The sequence below is a fragment of the Mus musculus genome, chromosome 3 (genome assembly GCF_000001635.26).
Source record: "Mus musculus strain C57BL/6J chromosome 3, GRCm38.p6 C57BL/6J".
In the NCBI taxonomy this organism is placed as follows: domain Eukaryota; kingdom Metazoa; phylum Chordata; class Mammalia; order Rodentia; family Muridae; genus Mus; species Mus musculus.
This window is the reverse complement of record NC_000069.6, coordinates 107,960,734-107,987,466: the sequence shown is the minus strand read 5'-3', so window position 1 is coordinate 107,987,466 and position 26,733 is coordinate 107,960,734. Positions and strand designations below refer to the sequence as shown.

At 47.2% G+C, this 26,733-nt stretch overlaps 2 protein-coding genes and 1 pseudogene across 2 annotated transcripts; 2 read left to right on the top strand and 1 right to left on the bottom strand.

Moving 5' to 3' along the window:
- Positions 1 to 1,046: 1,046 nt before the first annotated feature.
- Gstm2 (glutathione S-transferase, mu 2) lies at positions 1,047 to 5,765 on the top strand. The gene is made up of 8 exons (NM_008183.4): positions 1,047 to 1,109; positions 1,358 to 1,433; positions 1,785 to 1,849; positions 2,139 to 2,220; positions 2,318 to 2,418; positions 3,243 to 3,338; positions 3,421 to 3,531; positions 5,329 to 5,765. Exons 1-8 carry the CDS (start codon positions 1,074 to 1,076, stop codon positions 5,416 to 5,418), a joined length of 657 nt encoding a protein of 218 aa, NP_032209.1. The 5' UTR covers positions 1,047 to 1,073; the 3' UTR covers positions 5,419 to 5,765.
- Positions 7,513 to 7,882, bottom strand: Gm12497 (predicted pseudogene 12497; annotated as a pseudogene).
- On the top strand, positions 18,293 to 23,771 carry Gstm3 (glutathione S-transferase, mu 3). The gene is made up of 8 exons (NM_010359.2): positions 18,293 to 18,362; positions 18,629 to 18,704; positions 19,267 to 19,331; positions 19,620 to 19,701; positions 19,792 to 19,892; positions 21,093 to 21,188; positions 21,270 to 21,380; positions 23,171 to 23,771. The coding sequence occupies exons 1-8, from the start codon at positions 18,327 to 18,329 to the stop codon at positions 23,258 to 23,260; spliced, it is 657 nt and encodes a 218-aa protein (NP_034489.1). The 5' UTR covers positions 18,293 to 18,326; the 3' UTR covers positions 23,261 to 23,771.
- Positions 23,772 to 26,733: the final 2,962 nt, after the last annotated feature.

Genomic DNA, 26,733 nt, shown 5'->3' with positions numbered 1-26,733 from the left:
AGCCACCACATGGTTGCTGGGACTTGAACTCAGGACCTCTGGAAGAGCAATTAGTGCTCTTAACTGTTGAGCCATCTCTCCAGTCCCTCACTTCTAGTTTCTCTGTGTGTGGATATCTAGTTTTATTTTTTCCCCTTTTTTATAGAGTGACTAGTAATCCATGGTGCACGTGGACTGCACTTTCATCGTACATTTGTCAGAGAATGGGTTCTTAGATGCCATCTATTTTTTAGCTCAGGTAAATTGTGTTCCCCTGTCATTCTAATTTCATTTCCTGTGGATGTATATCGAGTATTGCTGGATCACGTGGTAGCTCTAGTTTTGTCTTTTCGAGGAACACCAGGTTGTTTTCCCTAACGGTTGTGACAGTTGATACTCTTACCTGCAGTGTCGAATGTTCTCTCCTGCCCACAGTCTCACCAGCCCCCATGTGCGAATGGCAGTTCTTTCTGGGGAAGGTGTATCACACTGTGGTTTGCTTTACATCTTTCCAGTGCCCAGTGATCCTGAATATCTGTACTGCATCCACTGGTCGTACCTGTATGTGGCTCTGTTGCCCAGCTTAGCAGAGTCCTGCATGCCCTCTGCTGTCTATGATAAGCTATAGACCACAGAGACATTAATCTCTCAGGCTTGAGGTGTCCTGTTTTGTCCTGGCTCAGCCACCAGGAGCCACCCAGAACCCAGGAAGGGAGTTGATAATGAAGAAGGGACAATGTCAGGAAGATAATAACAGGGTTCCACTTTGACCATCAAGAATGTCCCTAGCTGCACAACTGTTCTCCATGGAAACAGCACGCTAGAGCAAGAAGAGGGAGTTGCTGACACAGGTGCTAGCCCATTCCCATCTTTTATTTCTGACTGCTTAGACTGGTTCCTGAGATTAGCTATATCTTGCCCTGCCCCTGGATCCCTGGCTCCTTCCTTCAACTGGAATGTCTGAAATTTGAGACACTGTAGGCCAATGGTCCAATAGAAAGCCATATCCAGGTCCCGCCTCTTCCTTGCCTAAGACATTATCAGGAAGCTCAGACTAGCAAGGCCCGGGTTGGTCTGCTCTGGACACCAGCACTATGCCTATGACACTAGGTTACTGGGACATCCGTGGGGTGAGTGAGAACGCTTCTGCTGGGTGGGACAGGGGTGGGGTGGGGAGTAGCTAGGGAACTGATTTCCAGGAGATAGACTGAGTTCAGAAGTTGTTGGAAGTTCAAACACGAGAGCTTGTGCTTATGTGGTATGTGTGTGTGAGCTTGTGGGGAGACAGTTACGTGTAAGATGTAGGCTCACCAAGAATCAGCAGAGTCAGACTGTCAGGGTTTTGCAATCTGTGACTTGTCATATGTCATCTTTCCAGCTGGCTCACGCCATCCGCCTGCTCCTGGAATACACAGACACAAGCTATGAGGACAAGAAATACACCATGGGGGACGGTGATTACACCCTGTTTCTCAGGCCCCTGCTCCCCTGCTAACTGGTGCCTAGAGACACTGCTCTGACACCCTGTTGCTCAGCTCTACAGAGCTCCTGGAGTTGGATTTAGAAACTGTCTCTTCCAGATACTGTTTTGAATTTGGGGGGCTGGGTTCTCTTTTCAACTAATTGGCTTATTCAAACCTTTTGAAAATCTTAGTGATATACAGTCCACAGTCCTCAGAAGCATTGTCTACTCTTGGGTGAGGCTGCAGATCTTCTTGGGGGTGTTCTCATACCTGACTCCTTCCCTAGAGAAGGAAGCTGGGATACTGGCATGATTTCTTTTCACATCCTCTTGTCCACCACAGCTCCTGACTATGACCGAAGCCAGTGGCTGAGTGAGAAGTTCAAGCTGGGCCTGGACTTTCCCAATGTAGGTGGAGGAGGAAAGGAGGTTTGGGGAAGACACACTGTTCTCACCTCATCTCCTGGCCTGGCTGAGGGTTGGGGGTCAGTGTTTCTGCTCTCCTGCTCCATCCCTGTTGGCTGCACAGTGTTTCTGTGATGGGCTGTGTCCCAGCTCTCCCATTCAGTGCACACTGTGCCCATGGAGGGCTTCCCATGGCAGGCAGGCTGAGTGTCAGGCCCTGTGTCTGCTCTCACCCAGAGAAAGGATTCAGGTGCCCCATATCCCACCTGACCCTCCCTGCTTGTCCATCCAGCTGCCCTACTTGATTGATGGATCACACAAGATCACCCAGAGCAATGCCATCCTGCGCTACCTTGCCCGAAAGCACAACCTGTGTGAGTGGGGCTGGCTGCAGGGTGGAGGATAGTAGTCATTTTCTAGGCTTATCTGGAGTGGGATGCTGAGGGTGAGTCTGGCCTGTGTGTGCTGCAGGTGGAGAGACAGAGGAGGAGAGGATTCGTGTGGACATTTTGGAGAACCAGGCTATGGACACCCGCATACAGTTGGCCATGGTTTGCTACAGCCCTGACTTTGTGAGTTGGAGCTGGCCCCACACTCTTGCCCTTGCATCTGCTCTGGCCCTGTTTGCCACCAGAGCCTCTCAGTGCTGCTCATGGCACAGTGTTTGAAATTGCCAACAGAGTAACCTCAAAGCTTAGTTTGCCAAATGAAAACTTCCAGTCATTGGCCTAAGGTCCAGTCCAGACTCTCGACAGTGACACTTTAGTCCCTGATAGGACAGACAGAGTTCGATCCCTCCAGGTCTAAGTGCTGGTTCTGTCCTGAGTCATGTCTTTCTGTTGTCCTGGAGTCTTGCCATGTCTGCAGATTGCACACTCATGGGAAGAAGACACTGAGGATAGGGGACACTCTCCTCCTAAATGGCTTCCCAGAGCTGTGTCCTTGACACACTCAGAGATAAGCAGATGTCCCCAATAGGCAACTCAGTCAGCCAAAAGCCTTTGATCCTGCGCCTGTTTCCTTTTGTCCTCTCAAATTCACCCCATCTCTTTGGAACCTGTACTGAAGTCCTCACCGCACTAGTAGGTAGAGCACGGCCTGTTTCCTGGACGATTTCAGTTGTTTGCTTCTGCCTCATGTAAGGTCAGAGTTCAGAGCCATGTGCTCAAAGCCGTCTCATGCACAGTGGTCCTGACAATGGTGGTAGAGACCAGGAGACAGGGCTGTATCCTGTTGGGCTGTCTAATCATTCTAACTAAATGCTTGGATATCATCCCTGACTGAATCTCATGTAGGTGACTTCTCCTCTGCTTGCTGGGGCCTGCACAGCCCTGTGAGGCCAGCCTCTGCCAGGGGGTCTGTGTCTGAAAGTGGTGACAGTTGTTTTCTGCTTCAGGAGAAAAAGAAGCCAGAGTACTTAGAGGGTCTCCCTGAGAAGATGAAGCTCTACTCTGAGTTTCTGGGCAAGCAGCCATGGTTTGCAGGGAACAAGGTAAAGGGAGGGGGTGGGAAGGAGGGGTTGCCATCCTTTCCAAGCATCAAATTCCAGAGCACTCACCCTTGGCTTCCTGCAGGTCACCTATGTGGATTTTCTTGTTTATGATGTCCTTGATCAACACCGAATATTTGAGCCCAAGTGCCTGGATGCCTTCCCAAACCTGAAGGACTTCATGGGTCGCTTTGAGGTGATGCCCTGATCTCACTTCCTCTTGAATGCCCTACTTCCCTCCCCTGTTTCCAGACTGCCTTTCTACTCCTTCAAATGGAAACGAAAATGATTAGCTTTTGTTAAGCATGGAACTGTGTTCAGTTCTTTCATCTCTTGCATGGAATTTCCCATCACACCCTGCGTTTTGTGTGAACTTATCAGCTCCATTGGATCGTGTTGGGAGCTGATTGTGAAGACTGTCAGCTTTTCAGGGAACCAGTACCACTGGAAGGGGTTGTGGTTTTCTCCTGTGTGCTTCTCGTGACCAAAAAACAAAGGCAGTAGATCCACCTGATGCCAAAGGAGAGAAGTCATAAGTTGTCATGGAGCCTGGATTTTCCAGCCCTGAAGCCTATGGAAACCCAGGACATGGCCAGAGTGTGTAGGGTGTACTATTCAGGATTGATGTACAGTACCAAGATGCTATATCCATATGGCCTGTAGAATTCTTTGCTTAGTCGGGTCCCTGACTGGGGAAGCACTGGGACTCAGGACTACAGCTAGTGCTGCGTAGACAGTTCACTGCTGCTGCAGGATTTTATCTTAAATTGTTCAATATTTAGGCATCCTGTTCCTTTCCTTTTATTTTCCTCCTCAGCAACATCTTGATGTTTGTCTGTAAAATCATTATAGTGGGATTTCACTGCCATCTTCATCCATCTTCTCTAGTGTTGCTTCTATGAGGCACAGTTCTGAGCTCAGTAGTGCATGGAAGCATGCATCCCTGTCCAGGCATGCAGAGTGGCAGGCATGCCTGACTGTAGTGCACGTGTGATAGGCACAAACCCTACTTTATTAGAGATTTGGGGGATCAAGGCCATGGTCCAATGGGAATCTTAGCATGGGATCTTCTTTTCTGTCCTTGCTGCACAGGTGATGTGTTTTTCTTAGTTTTCATTCTGCTCCAGGCTTCTCGGCTCTGGAGATTGTGTGAGAACAGTTGGACAGTGCCGTGGGAGAGTGTGGGAGGCTGCAGTCCAAGGCCAGCCAAGCCTCGTCTCCTGGGTACAGGCCGCCCTGGAACTTTGAATTCATAACAGCTTATCTGGGCACTGTACTGGAAAGATAGCACACAGCACAATGCCATTCTGTAGAATGTTCTTTAGCAGGGCCGAGAGAAATGGGATGGACACACTAAGTATGCATTCAGATGCCAGTGTTCCGAGTTTAGGTTTTTCTGCATCAGGAGAATGGCCAAGGCCATGTCATTGTCTCCGTGCGGGCTCACCTATCTCTAGCTTCATTCAGTCAGGATTTACTGAGGTACTGGGAGAGATCTTTGCTGTCTTCCAAAGTACACTGGCATGTTACTGGTCCCTTTGATCTGCTTGGTCCCTCCCCAATGTGGAAACACAGGCAAGAAGGAGCTTGCTTGTAAAAATAAATAAATAAATAAATAAATAATCGGGAGTTTGTATAAACAGATAGCAACAAGGAATTTCTTGCTTGGTGAGTGAACCAAGGGAGTGGGCAGGGATGCAGACTCTTGCAGTTCCCGCTGGCTGAGCCTGTGTGTCAGGCTTCCTCCTGATGAATGCAGAGAGCACAGCGCTGTTCTGCAGGATTCTCTGGAGTGCTCTCTCTCCCTCACACCTGCAGACGGACACACAGCTGAACGCAGTGCCAGTTTTCCATCGTCACAGGAAATTAAAGCATTCCCTTACCAGAGCTGGGCACCTGAGCAGCCTGGGCTGTGTTGGGGTTCTTAGAGTGAAACCTGGGCACCCACTGGAGCCCCAGTTCCTCAATTCTTGCTTTCTCCTCCTCCCCACAGGGCCTGAAGAAGATATCTGACTACATGAAGAGCAGCCGCTTCCTCTCCAAGCCAATCTTTGCAAAGATGGCCTTTTGGAACCCAAAGTAGGATTACAAAGCCCAGACCTGGGGGAATACTCATGAGTGCTCTGCTGGCCCTAGCTCTTACCACGTGCAGCTTTCTTCTCCTTTCCATTCCCTATTCCTCCATTTCCTCTTCCCAGCCCTTCCCTCAGCCAAGCCTCTGGGTCCTTGGGCTCTCCATTTCTTCATTAGTCTCCTCCTATCCCTTGTCTCTGCCCTGCATCCAGCCCTTCCCTCAGTGATGGTTGGAGGAATGTACTAGACCCGAGAATCCCCGGCCTGGCCTGAGAGATTAGATCTGTCTGTGTGCTGCCTTGGTCCTCAGAGTAAGCAGCTAAGCCCCATTTGGTTCTCAATAAAGTGTGAATCACATTTGTTCAGTGTATTATTTTTCTGTGACACTCAGGGCTGGCTGTGGTGACTTGGTTGGGTGGTGTCTATTTTGTTGCTTGCAGGAGGAGCTAGAGGTAGAGATGTAGGGACTCTGGGCTATTTAAAGTCCTTGATGTCCCTGCTCCATGTCCCCTTGTTCCTTAATCTGGGATTCCCATCAGAGAGATCTCCTTCATTTCTAATTTGTTCTGAGGAGTGCAGTACCACAGTTGTCCATGTGTAGCCAGCTTGCGTTATGCTTCAGAGTGATCTTGTGCTGATGGGAAGGGGCGGAGCATGCAGGCCCTGGGTGAGCATGTTCTGCACTCCTCGTCATTCTCCTTCCTGAGTGGAGCATCCCACATCAGTGTTCTCAGACTCTACTGTCTGCAACTCAAGCAGAACTTAATTGAGGGAATCTCTTCTCTCTCTCTCTCTCTCTCTCTCTCTCTCTCTCTCTCTCTCTCTCTCTCCCTCTCTCTCTCTCCACTTTTTTCATTGTTCTTTTTAAAATATTTATTATCACTTTATGTGTATTTGTGTATGACCACCACAGGGGTTACTGGTGCCTGCAGATGCCAGAAGAGAGCATCAAATTCCTGGAGCTAGAATTACAGATGGCCCTGTGGGTGCTGGGAACAGAACGGATCTAAGAGCAGTGTACTCTTCACCTCTGACCCATGTCCAGCCTCTGGTTGCTGGTGTTTTTGATCCAGGATCTCATGTCTCCAATACTAGCTGGGTCCTCACTCACTATGGGCCTGAGATGGCCCTTGATCCCACAATCCTCCTTCTTCTACCTCCCAACTACTGGCATTACAGGTGTGTACCACAGTGCCAGCTTTGGATTATTCATCTTGAATATGCATGGCAGGGCTTGGCAAATGCTCTATGATTGGAAAATTTTGAATTTGAGTGCATTATCTCCAGAGATATTTTGGTCCCTCCATACAACCAGCAGTCTCTGAGCTAAGCAGATTCATTAAGAAGCTGCAGCTGCCTTGGAAGAGCATGATCAGGGATGGGCAGGCCTGGCTTGCTGGGCCCCAGTGCCACAGTGTATGGTCACAGACGCTGTGGACATTTTGCATCAAGTTGTCCATGAAGGACTTGGACAAATTGCAGAAGTACCTACTGAGCATGCTCCTACACCAGGGCTGGATCATAGTGCCTGACCTTTGTCAGGCAGCACCTGCAACTTACCTGTACCAGGTAGCACATCTGGATGAGAGCCCTGACAGGTGTTGTCTTCATGCCCCCTGCCTGCTGTTGCCTACTACAGCTAAGGAACAGGCAGGCTTGCTAAAATATATAAGGAACTAAAAGTTAAAGGTCATAAGATAAAAAATTCATAGAAGTGAAATGTTCGTGAAACTGGTTAAGTTCACATTATTTCAGTCAATGTGTGTTAAATTTTAACTAGAAGACAAAGACAAAAAGCTGGAAAGGATGCAGTGAAGTCAGGAGTGGCACTATGATAACGTTGAGTAGAGAGAATAAAATTACCAAACCACACCAAAGTAGACATGAACCTAGAACCAAGGTTGGCAAACGGCCCACATAAGGGCCCAGTATTTAGGCTTTGTGGGCCATATTCACTCCACTTTTGGCAAATGGAACTCTGGGTTATGATCTCTATGCAAACCAAATCTGAATCATTCTCTATGTAAAGGGGAAGGTGTGGCAAACGAAGAGAATTTGGAATGAAAACAAGTTTGGTTTTTTTGTTTTTGTTTTTTTTTTTTTAAACAAGAAGAAAACAACTTTATTATTGTACAAGGGTCGAAATGGATGGGGAAGTTTAGATATTGCAGGGCATCCTAGCCCTAATTAGCATCGTATGCCCATTCCAATGGCCATGAAAGTGCCAAACGTGCTGCTACTCTGCACCATGGTTTTCCCAATGCTGCCCATTAGCTCCCAACCCCGCATTCCGATCCTGAGACAGGAGAAGGTGCGGAACAGCACCCCGGCCGCCATACCCACGGCGCAACCCATGACGAAGCCCATCTTCACGCAGTCGAAGCAGCTGGGCTGGGACTGCCTGTAGGGACCCACGGCCACAGGCATCTCGTTCTCCGCTGCGATCGCTCAGCTCCATGTCTCACTCCGAATGCCTGAAAACAAGTTTTAAAGCATTGTGGCAAAACTAGGAAAATAAAGCTACAGGTAACAGAGTTGTAAGGCAAGGCCTTCGAACTTAGCCCAAAAGATCAATGACTTGATGTGGCTGGAATCCACTAGAAGTCCTGACACTTTAGAATGTTTGTAGCATTGGCACTGGATCCCCCTGAGTTTGGCTGCAGCCACCTGCTGGTTTTACACAGCCATGGCTAACACTCCCCAAACCTTTTCTCTATTCACATTTCAAATATTATCCCCTTTCCTGGTTTCCCCTCTGAAAACCCCCTTTTTCCTCCTCCCTCCCCTGCTCACCAATCCATCCACTCCCTCTTCCTGGTCTCGGCATTCCCCTACACTGGGGTATCTCGCCCTCACAAGACCAAGGGCCTCTCCTCCCTTTAATGACTGACAAGGCCATCCTCTGCTACATATGCAGCTGGAGCCATGGGTCCCTCCATGTGTACTCTTTGGTTGGTGGTTTAGTCCTTGGGAGCTCTGGAGTTACTGGTTAGTTCATATCGTTGTTCCTCCTATGGGGCTGCAAACCCCTTCAGCTCCTTGGGGCCTTCATTAGGGACCCTGTACTCCATCCAATGGTTGGCTGAGAGCATCCACTTCTGTATTTGTCAGGCACTGGTAGAGGCTTTCAGGAGAAAGCTATTTCAGGCTTCTGTTAGCAAGCACTTGTTGGCATCCACAGTAGTGTCTGGGGTTGGATGGATCCCCAGGTGGGCAGTCTCTGGATGGTCATTCCTTCAGTTTCTGCTCCACACTTTGTCTTTGTATTTCCTCCCATGGGTATTTTGTTCCCCCTTCTAAGAATGACCGAAGTATCCACGCTGTGGTCTTCCTTCTTCTTGAGTGCTCCTCACTCCTAGTGTGTTAGAGGAGAAGGAACAGACCCCAATCTGCAAAACAGTTCACTTTCCTTACAGAACTTCCATGGGGAGCATCCAGGAGGCTGAGTGGTCTTGTTCCGTGGCATCATTTGGGTATAGAAGTTCTTTCTGACTGTGGCCCTGCCGCCTCATAGGATGCTGTGTCATAAGCACTGAGAACTGAAGACAGAGAGACAGAGACAGACACAGATACACACACACATATAGACAGAGAGACAGACACACAGACACACAAAGAGGCAGACAGACAGACAGACAGACAGACAGACAGACATGCAGGAGAGCCCAAGCTAAGGAAGCAAGTTCCCATTATGCTGCTCAAGCAGGGACCATTCATCGTGTGCAGAATTCAGTGTGTGGCATAGTTAGGCACACGCTCACCTAGATGAATGCCATCCTGTGTTATATCACCCACAAACATCATGTCTCTGTGTTTCTGTGTGAAAGCAGCCTAGGATAAAAGTTGGGGGATAGTGTCCACCCTCATGACCTTGCTTTGACGAAGTACTATGTGTCACTCTGTGTGGTGTACATGAGCAGAAGAGAAGACACATCTTGGACATTCTGAAGCCAACTAGAGCCACCTGCACCCAGGTGACCAGAATCTCTTCTCCAGCCTTTCTGAATCATCCAGTGCTTTGAACTGGGATGAACCAGCAGGTCCTGTTTCCTGTTTGAACTCCTTGCAGCCACTTACAATCCAGGCCACTCCTCGTGTTGGTATCACTGACCTTGCAAACCCCTGTATCAAGTGAGCACTGTTATCAGGGCCCTCCTATCTCAACACAGTGCCTGTCCTTCCCAGAGTGGACCTCCAGTTCCCAGAGAGTAAAGTCCTGTCCTGAACTCTCTCTACCTCTGGCCTCAGCCCCAGCCAAGGGCTCCGGTCTAGCTGATTCATGCTGCCTGTGCATTTCTGGGTTAAACAGACTCAATCAACGAGAGCCAGATCTCCAAGATGGACTGTCATGGAACCCTGGATTCTGAATTCTACATAGCGTTTCTGAACTCTGTGTGTTTTTTGGTTCAATCAAGTCAACCAGTTTTCTGAAACATCATTAACCTTGCAGTCTTTGCAGGCTGGCCTCAAACTCAGAGATCCATTTGCCTCTGCCTCCCAGGTGCAGGGATTAAAGCCGTGAGCCACCACTGCCCCGCCTCCTTCCTTCCTCTGTGTCTCAGTTAGCCCTTGGCTTTATAGAAATCTCCTCAGATGCTTGTTTCATTCTTCTGTAGTTCTATTGGGCAAAGCTCTTAATCTAGGAGCAATTTCGTGTCTTGCCTCTTCAGTCCGTCCGTTGTGGGATACAGTCAGTGTACACACAGGGCCAGTGGGTTGTTGATGCTGTTCTTGTTCTTTCTCCAGAGTTTAAAATGACATGAAATTAATTTTTAAAGACTTCTAAATGTATGTGTCTGTGTTCTTCTGGGTGAGGGCATGCACACGCCCTTTCCGGTGTTCTCAGTGGCCAGATCCCCTGGAACAAGGGTTACAGGTGGTTAAGAGCCATCTCATGTGGGTGGGTGTTGAGAACCAAACTCTGGTCCTCTGCAAGAGCAGCAAGTGTCTTTACTGCTGGGCCAGCTTTCCTGCCGTATTTTTGTGACCGGGCCTCAGGATCACTATGAACTCCCATGATCTTGTTGAAGGAGATCAGAGAAAAGCAGCAAGTCACATCACAGTAGCCACAGATTCTTCAGTTGAGACTTTAAAACTCAGAGTGTGTGTGTGTGTGTGTTGCGGGGGAGGGGGGGTGTTTCTAGACAGATAAACTACACGTTCTGAAAAATAGCAAATGAGTTCTGGCATTACAGATGTGCACCACCACGGCAGGCCGACAGTACCGTGTTCCTATCTGGTTTCCCATCATATCTGTAGACATCAGCTTCACCTGAAGTCCAGCCAATGCTGATGTGTTAAAGCTTCTACCAATGCCAACTCATTAACTTGAAGCTTATATCATAACCCAAGCCGGGGCTCAGGAAGGTGGCTGTTCATCCTGCCCAGCTGGGACCTGCAGAGCCTCGCCAGGACACCCTCTCTGCCAGGGGCCTGCAGAGCCTCGCCAGGACACCCTCTCTGCCAGGGGCCTTCAGAGCCTCAGCAGGACACCCTCTTTGCCAGAAAGCTTGTGCACGAGGGGGATGGCAGCTGGTTCTGGCTTCAGGAGAAAGAGAAGTGTGTGGAGGACCGCTCTGAACACTGACGATGTTACAGATACTGAGGGGTGGCCATTGCTCTCCAGGCACGGGGTATAAGGAAGAGAACTGCTCTTGCTACCCTATCTTCCCTGAAAAGATGAGCTGAAACCCCTCTGGATCCATGAACCAAAATTGCTCTCATGTGCTCAGTAATGTGGTTCAGCGGATAAAGGCACTTGCTTCCAAGCCTGATGACTTAAGGTCAGTACCTGGGACTCCTACAAGTTACTCTCTGATTGTCACAAGTATTCTCCTAGTCCCCCTACAAACAAACAAACAAACAAACAAACAACAACAACAACAAAACAGGCACAGTCATGCAACATATCTTTTAAAACCCTCCCTTTTCACATGTTGTCTATATCAGGTATTTTTCTCACAATCATGTCACTAATAAATGTTCACAGGTGCAGATGATTATCAGAGAACACTATCTAATCAGAGCCCCCACTAAGAAGCACTGACTTCCAAAGTTGTGGTTGTGCTGGGTGTCCTTTCTCAAGGACTACACCTTGAACATCTTGTGGTGTGGCAGTTTCATTTTACCCATCATTTCCTGTTAGAGATGGATCTGAGCTCTCCTTCAATGGCTTTCAATACAGGCATGGTCCCAGAGTAATAGTGTTCAGAGTTGGGGTGATGGGAACATGAATCTAAGACCATCAATGCTGTGATGTAGGTGTGGATTAATAAAAGGCTATTGAGAGGTGGTGGAAACCCAGGGGTGGGCTACTAGGAAGAAGTAGATGTTGGGGTGGGCATGGCTGGGTACATCACAACCTGTCCCTTTCATCTCTTGGCTTCCTCAAACCCTGTGGTGAGCAGCTTTTCTCCAGCACTCATCCTTGCAGTAAATGTTCTTCCCATCGTGGAGCCAGGAGATCATGGACCGAAAGCTCTGAGGCCATGGGGAAAAATAAATATGTCCTCATTTGGACCGCTTTCCTCTCCTGCTTTGTCTAAGTAACAGACACCTGGCTATCATGTACTTTCCCCTGTAGCACATGGATTCTCTGTAAAATGGGACAGATTCTCATTTTCACACCTGTCTTAGTCAAGGTTTCTATTCCTGCACAAACATCATGACCAAGAAGCAAGTTGGGGAGGAAAGGGTTTATTCAGCTTACACTTCCACATTGCTGTTCATCACCAAAGGAAGCCAGGACAGGAACTCAAGCAGGTCAGGAAGCAGGAGCTGATGCAGAGGCTGTGGCTTGCTTCCCCTGGCTTGCTCAGCTTGCTTTCTTATAGAACCCAAGACTACCAGCCCAGGGATGGCACCACCCGTAATGGGCTGGGCTCTCCCCCATTGTTTGATAATTGAGAAAATGCCTTACTGCTAGATCTCATGGAGGCATTTCCTCAAGGGAGGATCTTTTTCTATTATAACTCCAGCTTGTGTCAAGTTAACACACAAAACCAGCCAGTACAATACCACTATTGATGAGGCATGGTGTCAGGTACATTGAGATAGAGAAACATGTCCTCATCCTGAGGGTAGGAAAGAGAGAGACAGAGAGACAGGGAGATGGAGACAGACAGAGACAAGACAGACATAGAAAGACTCCGATGTGTACGTGGTACCTTCTGGGTTCTGGGAAGTCAGACCCTCCTGTTATAGATAACCATGGGTCACTAACTAATTTTTAACACACAACCTACTTTATTAGATATCGTGGAGTTGGAGATGTTATGGAAATATTCAGTCTGGAATCTATTTTTTCTGCCTTACACCCATCAAGGTACACACTTTCTCAGCTAGTTCTCATCAGTGCTGGTTCTGGTCTAGGCTAATGGCCTTAGGGATTGTGCATGGCTGTGAGGAAAGAGGGAGGAGAGGGTCAGGAGGGACCATTCAGGATTGCACTTGAGGCTGCGTGCACCTAGATTTTGGAGGACAGAAAGTCATGGGTATCTTTGAACTCTTTAAACTCTGTGACACTTACCATTCTAGTAGAAGGTCAATGGCATATGTGGGTATCATCCAGTATGGTCCCTTATCAGGCCTGGAGATGAGGTCAGCTTTGGCTCAGTGAGAATGACCTCAGACACCACATTGGGGAGCTTGGACTCTCTTGATTACAAGCCTGATGAGGCTTTCTTCCTGAACCCTCCCCCAGTGTCCTACTTCATCCTGTCTTTGGTAGGTCTGTGGGTAAGATTTCTTCTATGTTGTGCTGACCTGTTGGACTCCTTTGTCTTGCCAGAAGTTTAGGTTGTGTGCAAACCTAGGCTAGAAGGAGCTCAGCTTTGAGCCAGAAACATGTTGATGAAACAGAGAAGAATAGTGTCTCCTGCAAGACAGGAGGTATGGGCTTAGGAACCTCACAGAATGGCCCTCACAAAGCCAGTCTGACTTGGGCCCTGTCCTACTGACTAGCTATGTTAGAAGGAAATTACTTAAGCTTTCTGGATCTCAGATTTCCTCCTGACAAGAGTCATGATTGGACAAATTGTGCAGGATCGCTGAGTGTCCAAGTCTGTTTTGTGACACCCAGAATATACAAAACAGCTTGCACTGGCTCCAGTCTCTCCTGTGCTCCTCAGCTGTCGTGTCTACATGCTCTCCTCTTCTCTCTCTACTTCATCTTTCTCTATGTTTGCATTGCCATGTCTGAGCACAGAATCAGTTACAACCAAGACACCATGTTCTCTCTGCAATGCCTAGATGGGAAGTCAGACCTGGAAGGAACAGAGACTTACAGCCTCCATCATCATGCTGCCTCCCAGGTGGACATTTACACCAGACCTGAGAGTACAATTGGTACTCTCATGACAATTGGTAGTCAAGCTTACTAATTTTGGGAGGCTTTGAAATACCATCCAGCTAGTTCATGAAAACCAAATATCTTTTGTTCCCCTACTTATTACGCATTATTGCTTCATTTGGGTTTTAATAGTTCATTCTACACTTTGTTGTATTTACATTATATACAGTTCATTGTAGCATTGTGTACATGAAGAAGTGCATTCCTAGTTTTGAAATCATTTGTGCAGATTTTTAAGTCTCTTATCTTTTTCTAATATCTATGAGTTTATAATATCCACTTCCTTGCAGGTGAAGCAGAGCCTCACGTTTCAGGTAGCTAGCCTTAAACTCACCGTATAACTGAGGATGGCCTTGGACTATTGATCTTCCAGCCTCTGCCTTCTGAGAGCTGACATTAGGTGAGCTCCTTTATGCTTGGTTTATGGGGTTCTGGGATGGAACCCAGAGGTTTGTGCATGCCAGATCAGCACTCTCCCAACTGAGTCCCATCTCTCTTACCTCTGTGTTTGGTTTTGTATTTGTCTGGTTGGAGTAAGGCTCTACCAATGTTGTAGATGCTTTGTGATAGTTACAGGTTTTCGTGAGTCTTAGAGAAAGTTTGAATATTTTTCTTCTTAGTATGTTTGTATGTGTGTGTGTTTTTTTTTTTTAGACAAAGCGTTTTACATTAAACTTGGCTGTTTTTCTCCCATCTTGAAATGCTAATGTGTTTAAATAAAGTTTTTTCTATTTCCCTCCCTCTTTCTCCCTCCCTCATTCTCTTTTCTCAGTTACTCCCTCCTTCCTCCCTTCTCTTTTCTTTCCTCCCTTGGTTCCTGTCTCTTACTGTGTGTCTCTCTAGCTTATTTTCTGTCTTGATGTATGTACAACTTGCACATAGGGTGTCATCCACTCTCCACAGATGCTTAACTACATCTGCATCCTCGTGGCAGGTGAGGCACTATCACTCATGTCTCATGTGCCAGAGAATGTGCTGTTCTCACAGTGTGCTGGAAGGTGTTCAGACCTCATAGAAGGTTACGGCAGTTGTTGAAATTGCCTCTGATATGATGAAGCAAGGACATTTCTTCAGTTTTGATCTGTCTTTTCTCACCTCCTGGCTCCCTCACCTCAAAGGCCTCAGAGAAGCCTGCCTAGCTTTCCTGCCTGCTCTTTATTCGTTTCAGCATTAATTTATGAGTATACTCATAAGTTACTTTTGCGTATGATGTACTCTGATGTGCATAACTGTTCTGGAAAATTTTCTTCCCTCAAAGAAGCTGTGTTGATGGCCAGCTGCATGCACAGTGGCAGGATGTCTTTTATATTAGACAGATTTTTATAGATATAAGTCTGATAACTAGTAGTGGGGATACCTGGATAGTTGAGGAATAGGGGCACGCTGTACTTCTGTAAACTGGAATCTGCAGATATGCCTGGTTCATGGCTTGTTTGCTCTGAGTTAATTTGTAAGCCCAAGTGATATCTAGAGGGTGCAGGGCTGATGCAAGCAGATGCTTATTAGACTTGGCATTAAAAAAAAAAAAAGAGCTTGAAATCCAATGTCCGAAGAACGAATGAAAATACAAGGCATGAGGCTTTTACTTGGGGTCTCTTCCATGCCACATGGTTGCTTCCCCAAAGCTACTATTTAACTCTATAAAAACCCACTGGGTGCAGACAAGATATGAAAACAGTTTTTGTTCCCTAGGGAATCAACCCATCATCATTGCACATTGCCTGTTTTCCAATGAAAGCACAACCTGAAGACTCAGTTCCCATTTCTGCTCACTGGTGACAGGCAGCACAGACTCCCTTATTCTGGTTGTACTTTGTCTGTCCATCAATTAGACAGCATTATCTGGGATTAAAGGGGTGTGCTAAGGGTGTGTATATATTCCAGCAGGAGTAACCATGTTGCTGGATTAAAATTCCTCTTCAACTATGTATCATCTCTATTTCCTGAGTTTCTCTAGACAGTCAGCATGTGAGAGACTTTCAGAGAGTCTCCATGAGGCAGAGAACACTTGGTTGGCACTTACTTCTGTGATGTTTTTAAAAAGAAAAAAAACCCCAGAAGCCATTATTCATAGAATTCTGTGTTTTTGCATGGACCATGTTGAATGTCACCCATTGGCAAGGAATTATGGAATCCATCTCAGATGTCACTCTATAGGTTATAAGCCAAATTTCCTCCAACACATTTAGATTTTTTTCCTGTACAGTGTCCTTTTAAGACACTAGGGCTGGCTGCACTGTGAACTTGTGACAGTGCACAGACAGAGACAACCAGAGGATCAGTGATCAACACTGGTATTAATTCTCCAGGACAGCACTGGCTGTGACTCTTAGCTTCAGATCTCTCCAAGTCCCCAGTCCCCAGGGTTCCCTGCTGCCTTTCAGGGACCTTTCTCATTCAAAGAGATGATGATCTCGGACTCTGGGGACCCTGCATTGAGAACTTGCTGTCCTAGCCCTTATCCCTGTCTGCAGAGCGATTCTGTCCTCTGAAGGGCTCCAGGGCTCTGGCTCCCTTCCCAGGCCCTCTGAGTCCTTGTCCTAGACAGTATGGATTCCTTCTGCTTTCTTCCACTCCTCCTTCTCTACTTTCCACAGCGCATGACAATCTGCTGATGTGCCTCATTCATACTTGCAAATTTATTTCTCTCTACAATTCCCACCAAACTTGTGGTCTTTACCAGTCAGTTCAGAGTCAACCTGAAGGGCCTTCTTATCCATGGGATCTCCTTGCTAGGAACTGACTGTTTAATAAAGGAAGAACCAAATTGGATGAACACTATGGTACAATTTCTGTTCCATGTAAAGATTGTTTCATTGCTCTTTTCCTGTCTTTCAAACTTAATGTTTTAATTCATCTTGACACCTAAAAGTCAGTTTTCAGGTAAATCCAAAGATTTCATTTTTCTGAGATCCTTAGGATAGCAAACGATTAAAGATCTAAATCCTAGGAGCTCATGGAACCAGGAAATTTTGTGCATGTGTAAATAGTATGGTCTTTCTGTGGGCAAGCTTAACTCTGGGCATTGTCCTTAAGGTCTTATGTACTTTCTGAGCGTGGCCATTCAGAGAACCTGAAGTGGGCAGGTGGACATGTAAAATGCTAAGGCAGCACTTGCCACAGGTACTGTGAGCCCCAGTGACATGCTCTGTGTGTGTGCATCCTCACAGAGACTTGCAGAACATGTGGTTTCTTTAATGTCCTAGGATGAGATGGCCTCTGCTTGTCCCCTGCACCCTCACTGCACAGCTCCTATGTGGGTGACATGATATGTTGCCTTCATACCCCGTAGTCCCAGTAAAGGATGATTTAATCCCAAAATGTACGTCCTGCAGAGCAACAGCCTTGGCCTTTGACTTGTAAACTCATTTTAGTCTCCTCTTCTGTCATTTGTTTCTCATTATATCTGATAAGTTTTTATAAACAAGGTGATGTTATCCTCTTGGTTTTGAAAGAGTCTGTTGCCTCCAAGGAAGAAAGCAGACAGGTAGGACAGTGTTCTTGGTAGGACACTTACCTTGTGAAGGTTGGACTACAGGGCATATATTTCAGGGTAACTGAAAGATCATTTGAGCAACCCTGTCATATACAAACATATGTCCGGGGTTTGGGCCAGGTCTAGCATCTAGGGATGTGGACAGCTGAGGGTCTAGCTTTGGGCTCGTTGTGTCCCGTGCAAAGTGTGTACACAGGATCCCGTGTGTACAGCATCCTGTTGTCCCTTGAAAGCAAGCCTCTTAGGGCACATGCTCTCCCCCTCTATGGCACACACCAGCTGTGCATTCTTTGCTCCCTTGCACAGTGCAACCCATGGGAAGTTCTGCCAGCCAGGTACCCTGCACTGTGATGGTGTCTTAGATCTCTTGTGCCCTAGGTATCTGGTTCTTGGATTTAGCTTACAAACATGGCCAAAAATAGTGACTGGCTTATATGGTCACTAGCTTGATGAGCAAATGATGAAGTTTCCAAATTTCCTAAAGGAAGACACTGGGAGTACTTGTTTTCTGATTGTTCCTCTTCTGGAGTCCTTCCTATCTCATGGACTGTCCTATGATTCTAGGTGAATAATAAGGCTGTGGTGGGTAATAGAGCTTGGCAGCTGTCAATGCTAAATTAAACTTTTGCCCGAGGGGCACCCTACTTTATCTTCTGTTGAGATCTGGGACTCTCTCCTAGAGATTTCCACAGTATAGGGGTGAAAACCTAAGTTCTGCTAGGAATGGAAAGCTGCATTTTCAAGTTTGGGGGCACCCATTAGGGGGCGGTGACAGGAAGCACTAAAGAGGCTGAGGGGGGAGGAGGTCCTTCATGTGAACCTGCTCAGAATCCAAGGCCTGAAGGTGCATAGGATCCTACTTCTCCCTCTCCCGGGCTGTGGGTGAAGCCAAAGGGCTTCGGGTTCAAAGTCTCTGAGGACAATTGAAGGGAAAGGCAGTGCCTGAGTGGGGTTAGGGCATTGAGGGCGGGACCGTTTACAAGGCCCCACCCACCTTTCCCTTTGCACCTCCTTAAAATTCTCCAGCTCAACCTACCTGAAGCCAGTCTGAGAAGACCACAGCATCAGCGCCATGCCTATGACACTGGGCTATTGGAACACCCGCGGAGTGAGAGGGGGATCTGCCTGGAGGGTGGGACTAGGACTCAGGCGGGAAGTTCAAAGTGATCCGGGCTCTCAGATGTATACTTTTCTTAGCACCCTGGAGCTCACAAACTTGGGAGGCTGCAGGTGTGAAGGGGCGGGCACCTATGAGTGCATGTGTACACACCGCAGGGTGGCTGTGTTTGTGGAGGGTGAGAGGATTCATCTGCGAAGATGAAGTCATCCAGTAAAGGTCCTACCATTTCTAACTTGTGTGACCTTCTCTTCCAGCTGACTCACTCCATCCGCTTGCTCCTGGAATACACAGATTCAAGCTATGAGGAGAAGAGATATGTCATGGGGGATGGTAATGACACCTTCCTGGTCAGACACCTGCTTTCCTCTTACCCAGGGATGCCCGTACCCAGCCCCTAATTCCTCAGCTCTGCAGACCTCCTACAACTGGAGGAGGAAGGAGCCTGCTCCTTCCAGGAACCTCTTGAGGGTGCAGTTTGGTTTTCTATGCACTGGGAATGGCAATGTGTGGGAGCTTGCTTTTAAATCCAGCTCTAGAAAGTCAGAGAGACAGGTGGATCTCTGAGTTTGAGGGCAGTCAGGTCTATACATATAGTTTCTGGAAAGCCTTGGTTACATAATTGAGAGATCTTGCCTCAAACAACAATAATGAGACTGGAGTTCCGGGCCCACCTGTATTTATAATTGAGCTGGGTTCATTTTTGGGGTCCCATTGGGCTTAGGGTCCCCTTCTTTATCACCCCTCTTCTTTATCTTGAGAATGACTTAGTGCAAGATGTTACAGTTCTCCTTCCCCAGGGTATCTTGCTCGTGACTTCTTAGGTGGGTCAGTGAGATTGGAGTGTCAGACGCAGCCACACTGATATCCTTTCACATCCTCTTGTCCACCACAGCCCCCAACTTTGACCGAAGCCAGTGGCTGAGTGAGAAATTCAATCTTGGCCTGGATTTTCCCAATGTAAGTGCAGGGAAAGGGAGGTTTGGGGAAGACGTGGTGATCTCACCTCATCTCCTGGCCTGGCTGAGGGTTTAGGATCAGTGTTTCTGCTCTCCTGCTCCATCCCTGTTGGCTGCACAGTGTTTCTGTGATGGGCTGTGTCCCAGCTCTCTCATTCAATGCACACTGTGCCCATGGAGGGCTTCCCATGGCAGGCACACTGAGTGCCAGGCCCTGTGTCTGCTCTCACCCAGGGAAGGGATGGAGGGACCTCATATCCCATCTGACCTTCCCTGCTTGTCCATCCAGCTGCCCTACTTAATTGATGGGTCACACAAGGTCACCCAGAGCAATGCCATCCTGCGCTACCTTGGCCGGAAGCACAACCTGTGTGAGTGGGGTTGCCTGCAGGGTAGGGCATATCAGGCAATCTCCTTGGCTTGGCTGGGTTGGGATGCTGAGTGTTCTGTGTGTGCTGCAGGTGGAGAGACAGAGGAGGAGAGGATCCGTGTGGATACTTTGGAGAACCAAGTTATGGACACCCGCATACAGCTCATGATAGTCTGCTGCAGTCCCGATTTTGTGAGTGGCCAGTAGGTGGAGAAGACGGGGTTTGAAGCAGGAGTTAAAGTCTTGCATTCAGATCTGTAACATCTCCTTCAGTAAGGAGCCATGTTACTGATTCTCCAAGCTTTCGGATCTTACCAACAGAACGACCTTCGTTACCATAGTGATCTCTCACATCAACACTGAAACTATTATTACTTGTCTAAGCATCCTAGATACAGTTGAGATTCTAGAGTGAACAGTCTGACCTAGACATTTAATGCAGAGTTAAAATCCCTGATGTGTATGTCCTGTAACCACTTCCATGTGTCATCTAAGCTAGTGATCACACTAACAATTTTCTTCTTAAAACGCAGACTCAAAAGATGAAGTAGAGGCTGGGGAGATGGTTCAGAGGGTAGAAGTCTTTGATGTGCAAGCATGGGGACTTGATTGTGGATCCTCGGTATCCCACATTAAAAAAACAAACCAACCAGGGAGTACCTTGGAGCACCATGGGAAAAGAAACAGGAGGATTTCTGTGCTTGCTAGCCAATGAATCTAGCCAGTCTCTCTACTCCAGGTTCAGTGACAGACACTGTCACAAAAATGTAAGGTAGAGAGTGATTGAGAAAGACACTGGGTAGCAGGCTTTAGCTTCCACAAATGCACACACAGGTAAGCACGCCTACATACATACGTGCACAACGGACTCACACATGTACCCAGCACTTCCCAAGCATGCCCTCTTTGGCTCCAGTAGAAGACAGGACACCTTCCTAGTAGGCAGCTCAGGGTCAGCCAGAAGATCTTTGACCTTTCTTCTTTTCAATATTAGTGACTGCTCTCCAAATATTAGTTGCATGCCGTTCAAATATCTAAATTGTTCTTATCCATCCATTTTCCCTGCCCCCGCCCCAAAGCCAGTATAACTTTGTCTTCTCCTGGGGTCTTTAGGTCCTTTGTTTCTGTGGTTCCATTGGATCTCTGGGACCATAACATGCACAATGATACTTAGGAAGACCTGGGTGTGACTCATAGCAGCTAAGTACCAGTGGTGACCGATCTAAGGACAGTGTAGCACTCCTGTCTGTCTTCCAATCACCTCTGATAGATGAGGCCTGCTACTAAGAAAATGGTGATGAGACTCAGTAGCCTAGTCCTTCGAGGCCAGCAGCCTCTCTGCCAGGGAGCCTATGACTAAAGGTGGTGACAGCCAGCTGTTCTCTGCCTCAGGAGAAGCAGAAGCCAGAGTTCTTGAAGGCCATCCCTGAGAAAATGAAGCTCTACTCTGAGTTCCTGGGCAAGAGGCCATGGTTTGCAGGGGACAAGGTAAAGGGAGGGGTGGGGAGGAGGGGTTGCCATCCTTCCCTGGTGTCAGATTCCAGAGCGCTCACCCTTGGCTTCCTGCAGGTCACCTATGTGGATTTCCTTGCTTATGACATTCTTGACCAGTATCGTATGTTTGAGCCCAAGTGCCTGGACGCCTTCCCAAACCTGAGGGACTTCCTGGCCCGCTTCGAGGTGATGCTCTGATCCTGCTTCCCCTTGGGTTGTCTTCTTTCTCACTTTCTTCTGATAGGTTATCTTTCTGCCAGTGAAATGAGCCAATTCAAACCAGATTAGAGCATATAAAAGCAGGTTTATCGGGAAAACACTCTCAGGCTGGTGAGTTCCCTGATCCCAAGGAATGAGGCCAGTGATGTCACCATGGAAAGGGAGATAGAGCAGAAGGGGAAGAGAAAGAGAGAAAATGCATGGGAAGAGACTCTGAGAGAAGGTCAGCCCAACCCCTAGGCTGGGAAGTTCAGGGTAGAGGTCAGGGTATGCCAGGTAGGGACTGAAGGATGCTGGGAGAACCTGGAGGCCAGGTCTGCTTTGATATGTAAAATATGCACTTTAGCTGTTTTTCCAAGGTCTCAATCCCAACACCTTTCACAGTGCCTTTCTAGTTCTGTGACCAAAGGAAAAACAACTTAGTTTTTTTGTTTTTGTTTTTTGGATTTTTTTTTGTTTTGTTCTGTTTTTTGTTTGTTTGTTTGTTTGTTTGTTGTTGTTGTTGTTGGTTTTTTGTTTTTTTGAGATTTCTGTAAATGTATCCAGCAATATTTATCACTTCAAAATCTCAAAATGTGTGTGTGTATGTGAGGGGCATCCATAATGCCGCAGTCCTGGGACTAAGTCAGCAGAGGCCGTAGAAACCCAGTCTGTGAGATGCATGTGGTATTCCTCTTGGTTGCTGAAACCAGCCTGTACCGCAGTACACAACAATCTTGGGTCATCTACACAAATCTGGGAATCAGATTAGTGTAGGTCCAAAGGCTTTTCTACCTTCCATCTGTTGACCTTGCTTACTAATCATCAAAGATACACTATTAGTTCCCATTGGCTCTGGCTCTGGTCCAGGCTGGGTACCCTTGGGGACTGTGCAGGAGCTGGCATGGCTCCAGGGTAGGTGGCTGGAGAAAGAGAGTGGCACCTTAGCCCAGCATGTGTATGGTCGCTTTGCACCCTCTGGAATCGTCTGCGTATTCTCCACCTTGATGTATGGCTTATAACATGACATGTAGTCACACAGAGTGGTCCCTGTGTTAGGGGTGGAGAGAGGTACTGCCAGGGTGTGGTGAGATTATACTTGGGAACCGCGGGAAGAATTGTTAACTCTGCTCTCAGGAAATTGATTAGAATCCTGTTCAGCTTCTCTTTGTGGCCTGTTCTCTTGATGGCTTTCATTGAGGATTTGCTGAGTCACTGGGCTCTGCCTGTCTTCCTGGTTTCTTTTTCTCCCTTCTCTGTTGGTAAATACAGTTTCTCAGTAGACTGTCTCATAGGGGACAGGGGGAGGGGAGGGGAGGAGGGAGGGAGAGGGAGAAGGAGAGGGGGATAGAGAGAGAACAAGGGAGAAGGAGAGGGAGAGGGGAATAGAGAGAGGACAAGGAAGAGGGAGAAAGAGGAGGGTGGAAGGGGGAGGGGGAGAATGGCAGCTTCAGAGACAAGCTGACTTCACCTCTGTCTCAATCACTACCCCTGTAAGAAGGGGCAGTTGAGGTCTCTGGACCTCGGGTTGCTTTCTAATAACTGGTTATAGTATTTTCTGAGCCTGTATTGTGACCTTTAGTGGGTATAAAGTACTTTCACAGGGTCTAGTCTCTCACTATAGGAAACTGAAGAGTTCTCTTGCCAGGGTTGGGAGCTTAGCAGGCTGTGCTGTGGTCCAGAGCTTGAGCCTTTGAGAAATGCAGTTCCTGACCTGGGGCTGCTCCTCTGTGTGGGCTGCAGACCTGAGCTTCTGCTGTGTCCTTCCCACTGTGCAGGGCCTCAAGAAGATCTCTGCCTACATGAAGAGTAGCCGCTTCCTCCCAAGACCTGTGTTTACTAAGATAGCCCAGTGGGGCACTGATTAGGCCCCTGCCATGCTGTCACTCAGAGTGGGGGACCTGTCCATACTGCGGATCCTGCAGGCTCTGGGTGGGGACAGCACCCTGGCCTTCTGCACTGTGGCTCCCGGTTCTCTCTCCTTCCCGCTCCCTTCTGCAGCTTGGTCAGCCCCATCTCCTCATCCTCACCCCAGTCAAGCCCATGCAGCCTTTATTCTCCCCATTTTTTTTTCACATGGCCCCTTCTTCATTGGTGCCCAGACCCAACCTCACAGCCCTTTTCTGCAATCTGAGGTCTGTCCTGAACTCAGGCTCCCTAGAGTTACCCCAATGGTCAACACTATCTTAGTGCCAGCCCTCCCTAGAGATACCCTGATGGTCAATACTATCTTAGTGACGGCCCTCCCTAGAGTTACCCTGAAGGTCAATACTCGAGTGCCAGCCTGTTCCTGTTTAAGGAGCTGCCCCAGGCCTGTCTCATGTACAATAAAGCCTGAAACACACTTGAAACACAATAAACACTGAACACTTGCTGTGAGTTGTGTCTTTTTCTTTTGCTCTTTAGCCTTGCTAAGCATTCCAGCTGCTTCCCAGGAGTCTGAGCTCTGAGCCTGTAGTGCCGGGCTCTGAAACATCTAATGGAACCAGAAGAGCTTTGACATATCTTGGCTCTAGTCTGAGATCCTCACAGCAGAGATAAAGCTCTCTAGAGGATAGAGAGGGAATCTCACTCACTGCAGCATTCTGGGACTTGGAACTGTGAAGAGTTGTGGGTCTCACTGAGTCGTGAAGCTGATGGTGAGAGCACCCAGGAGGAGCCCCTCATGGTCTCTTCACCCTGCCCTGTTCTCGGAGAGCTGTTCAAAGATGAGTCTGTGACTATCAAACCCTAGCTTTCTGCAGACATGATGTAATTAGCTGCTATTGTATTCAGGGTTTGAATACAGCGGAATGGTTGATTGCCAAGACCTGCACGGCTTTGGGACTAACCTGACTAGGGTAACTGGACATGAAGAAACACTGAAACAAGTACAGAAACAGGGATCTGTGAGCCATGCAAGTACTTTGAAGGAGATGCAGGAGTTGCCCAGAAAGTCAGTGGGTACAGCTGAACAGGAAAGCAGATTTATTATATACCTGTGGACAAGGAGGTGTGCCAGCTAATCTCAGTAGGGATCTATAGGGGACCAGTCTTGGGTTCAGTCATCCTGGAGGGAGAAGCTGTGGTCAGTACTTTCTGCACACAGTGTCCATATCTGTCCTTGGGCCTTGTCATCCCAAGGGTCTGAGGCATTGAGGTTCTTGATCTAGGCATGTTCCTATTGACAATATCCATTCACCCAGACTTCATCTGCTCTCCAGAGAAGTGTCAAATGGATTGCACTGAGAGCTACCCAGGTAGCTTATAAAATGTTGTATGTTGGTGTGGCTAGGGCGATAATTCCAGAAGACTTGTACTTTGTCTCAGTAGACTGAGTATAGAAGACCAGCCTCACCAGTGGGGTTAGGCAGTATTCACAAGCACAGAGGTGGAACCAAAGCCAGATGATGTGTGAGTTCATTCTGTCATGCCCAGGTACCCATCATCTGCTGGCCTAGTCACATGCATGCTCTTCTCGTGCTTTACCTGGAGGCTTCCCTGTGCTCCCTGTCCAGTCAGGGCTGACTGCACCACGGGCTGTGTGGGGTCTCTTGCAGTCAGCAGATGATGGGATGCAAATCACAGGAGTCCCTTTCCATTAGAAATAATATGCACATCTGCACAGAATCCAAAATAATATGTCTACACATTCTACTGATCCTGTCTCATGGGCTCTGGCTGATCTTGGAGGGTAAGGGTCAAAACCTTAGCAGTCCTTAATGACTCCCTTACCATTATTGGTGTAGACCTCCCAACTTTTTTTGTTGAACACCCAGAAGGACAACATAGCCAATTGTGTAATTTAAACTTCCATGTAATGTTTTGATAGGGCTCATGAAAAAAAACAACAAGAAAAAAAACCCCACCAGTTTTAAATAAGTCTTGATTTTGTTAAGACTCAGTTTTCCTCCTTATATTGATGAGAAAAATTTTAGTAGAGCAATAGAACAGTAGACAGATATCCTAGAAGAACTCTATTGATTTAAAGATAATTTTGATACTAGTATACTGAACTTTGACTTCAGTAGTTAATAACTTTTAGTCATCAAACATATATCATCATTAAGACTTAGCACTCACAGGCTCTGTGTGCCTTCTTCAGGCTATTTATAACTTGATTTAAAGTTAAAAAAATCATCTTCGACTTTTATTTTTAGCACAAAAATCTTTTTTTATTATATAAATCCAACCTAATACCGGATATTTTTATTTACCCTCTTTAACAAAAATATATTTATTTTCATATTTATATCCTTTTCAATTTCTAATTTTAACAAGAATTTAATTCACAGTATGGATGTGGCACAGTGTAGTAAATTAAGATTATCTGTACATGTATAGTCAAATTTCCAAACTTTGTTCCTCCTGCAAGTCTTGGAAAACTTCATATCACTTGGATTTTTCCTGTCTTTCCTCCCTGTGGTCTCACATACTCTGAAAGTAAGAGAGAGTTTTTACATTCCATGAAGGACCTGCCAAGATGCCAATGACCTTGAACACTGAACACTCCCTGTAAACAAGAAAAAGCAGAAGAGAAAATACCTGAGACATCCAAATATCTTTAGGTGTTAATCCTGTAATTGCAGACTTAAGTACAGAAGATGTTTAGCCCCCTTGTTCTAGCAGTGGAAACATGGGAACTCGGAGAGATCCACCTGCCTCTGCCTCCCAAGCCTTGGCATTTAGAGTGTGCCTCCACACACAGCCCTATTTTTATTTATATGGATGTCCGCGGTTGTGTGTTTGTGGATACTTGCACGTGGTTGCATGGGGCCAAAGGTGTCAGATCCTCTGGGATCTGCAGTTAAAAGCAGTTGTGAACTTGCTCATGTGAATTTTGGGGACCAAATTCAGGTCCTCTGTAAGAGTGGTGCGTGTGTATCTACGGCTTGTACTTTGTTTTGAATGAGTGAATTTATCACTTACGTAGTAAGCCAAGTTGAAAGAGTAGCAAGGTGTAGATAGATAGACAGCAGAATATCATCAAATTGGTCACTCAAAATATCTATCAGAAGCCCCCTGAGGAAAAGCTATTGACCCCTTGGATGAGGCTTCTAGGCACAGGAACAATAGCAGCAAACAGAGATGATGTCAGAAAATCAAGGGCTCACAACTCCAGGGAAAAAGTGGCTAGGAAAACTGAGACAGCCAACTGAAGTTCCGGATTGAACTTTCTCATTTTGGATGGCCTCCTCTGGCTGAGCTTCCAGCCTCTCCTTTTTACATGTTGGGATTACACAATGGCATCCTCTGTTGCACATGGTTCACCTTCTAGCATTTCCCAAGTGTGTCTTTACTCTAGGGCTGTTTTGCTCTTTCCTTCCCTCCTGTAGCAGAGATGGGGTGCCATCCCCGGAGG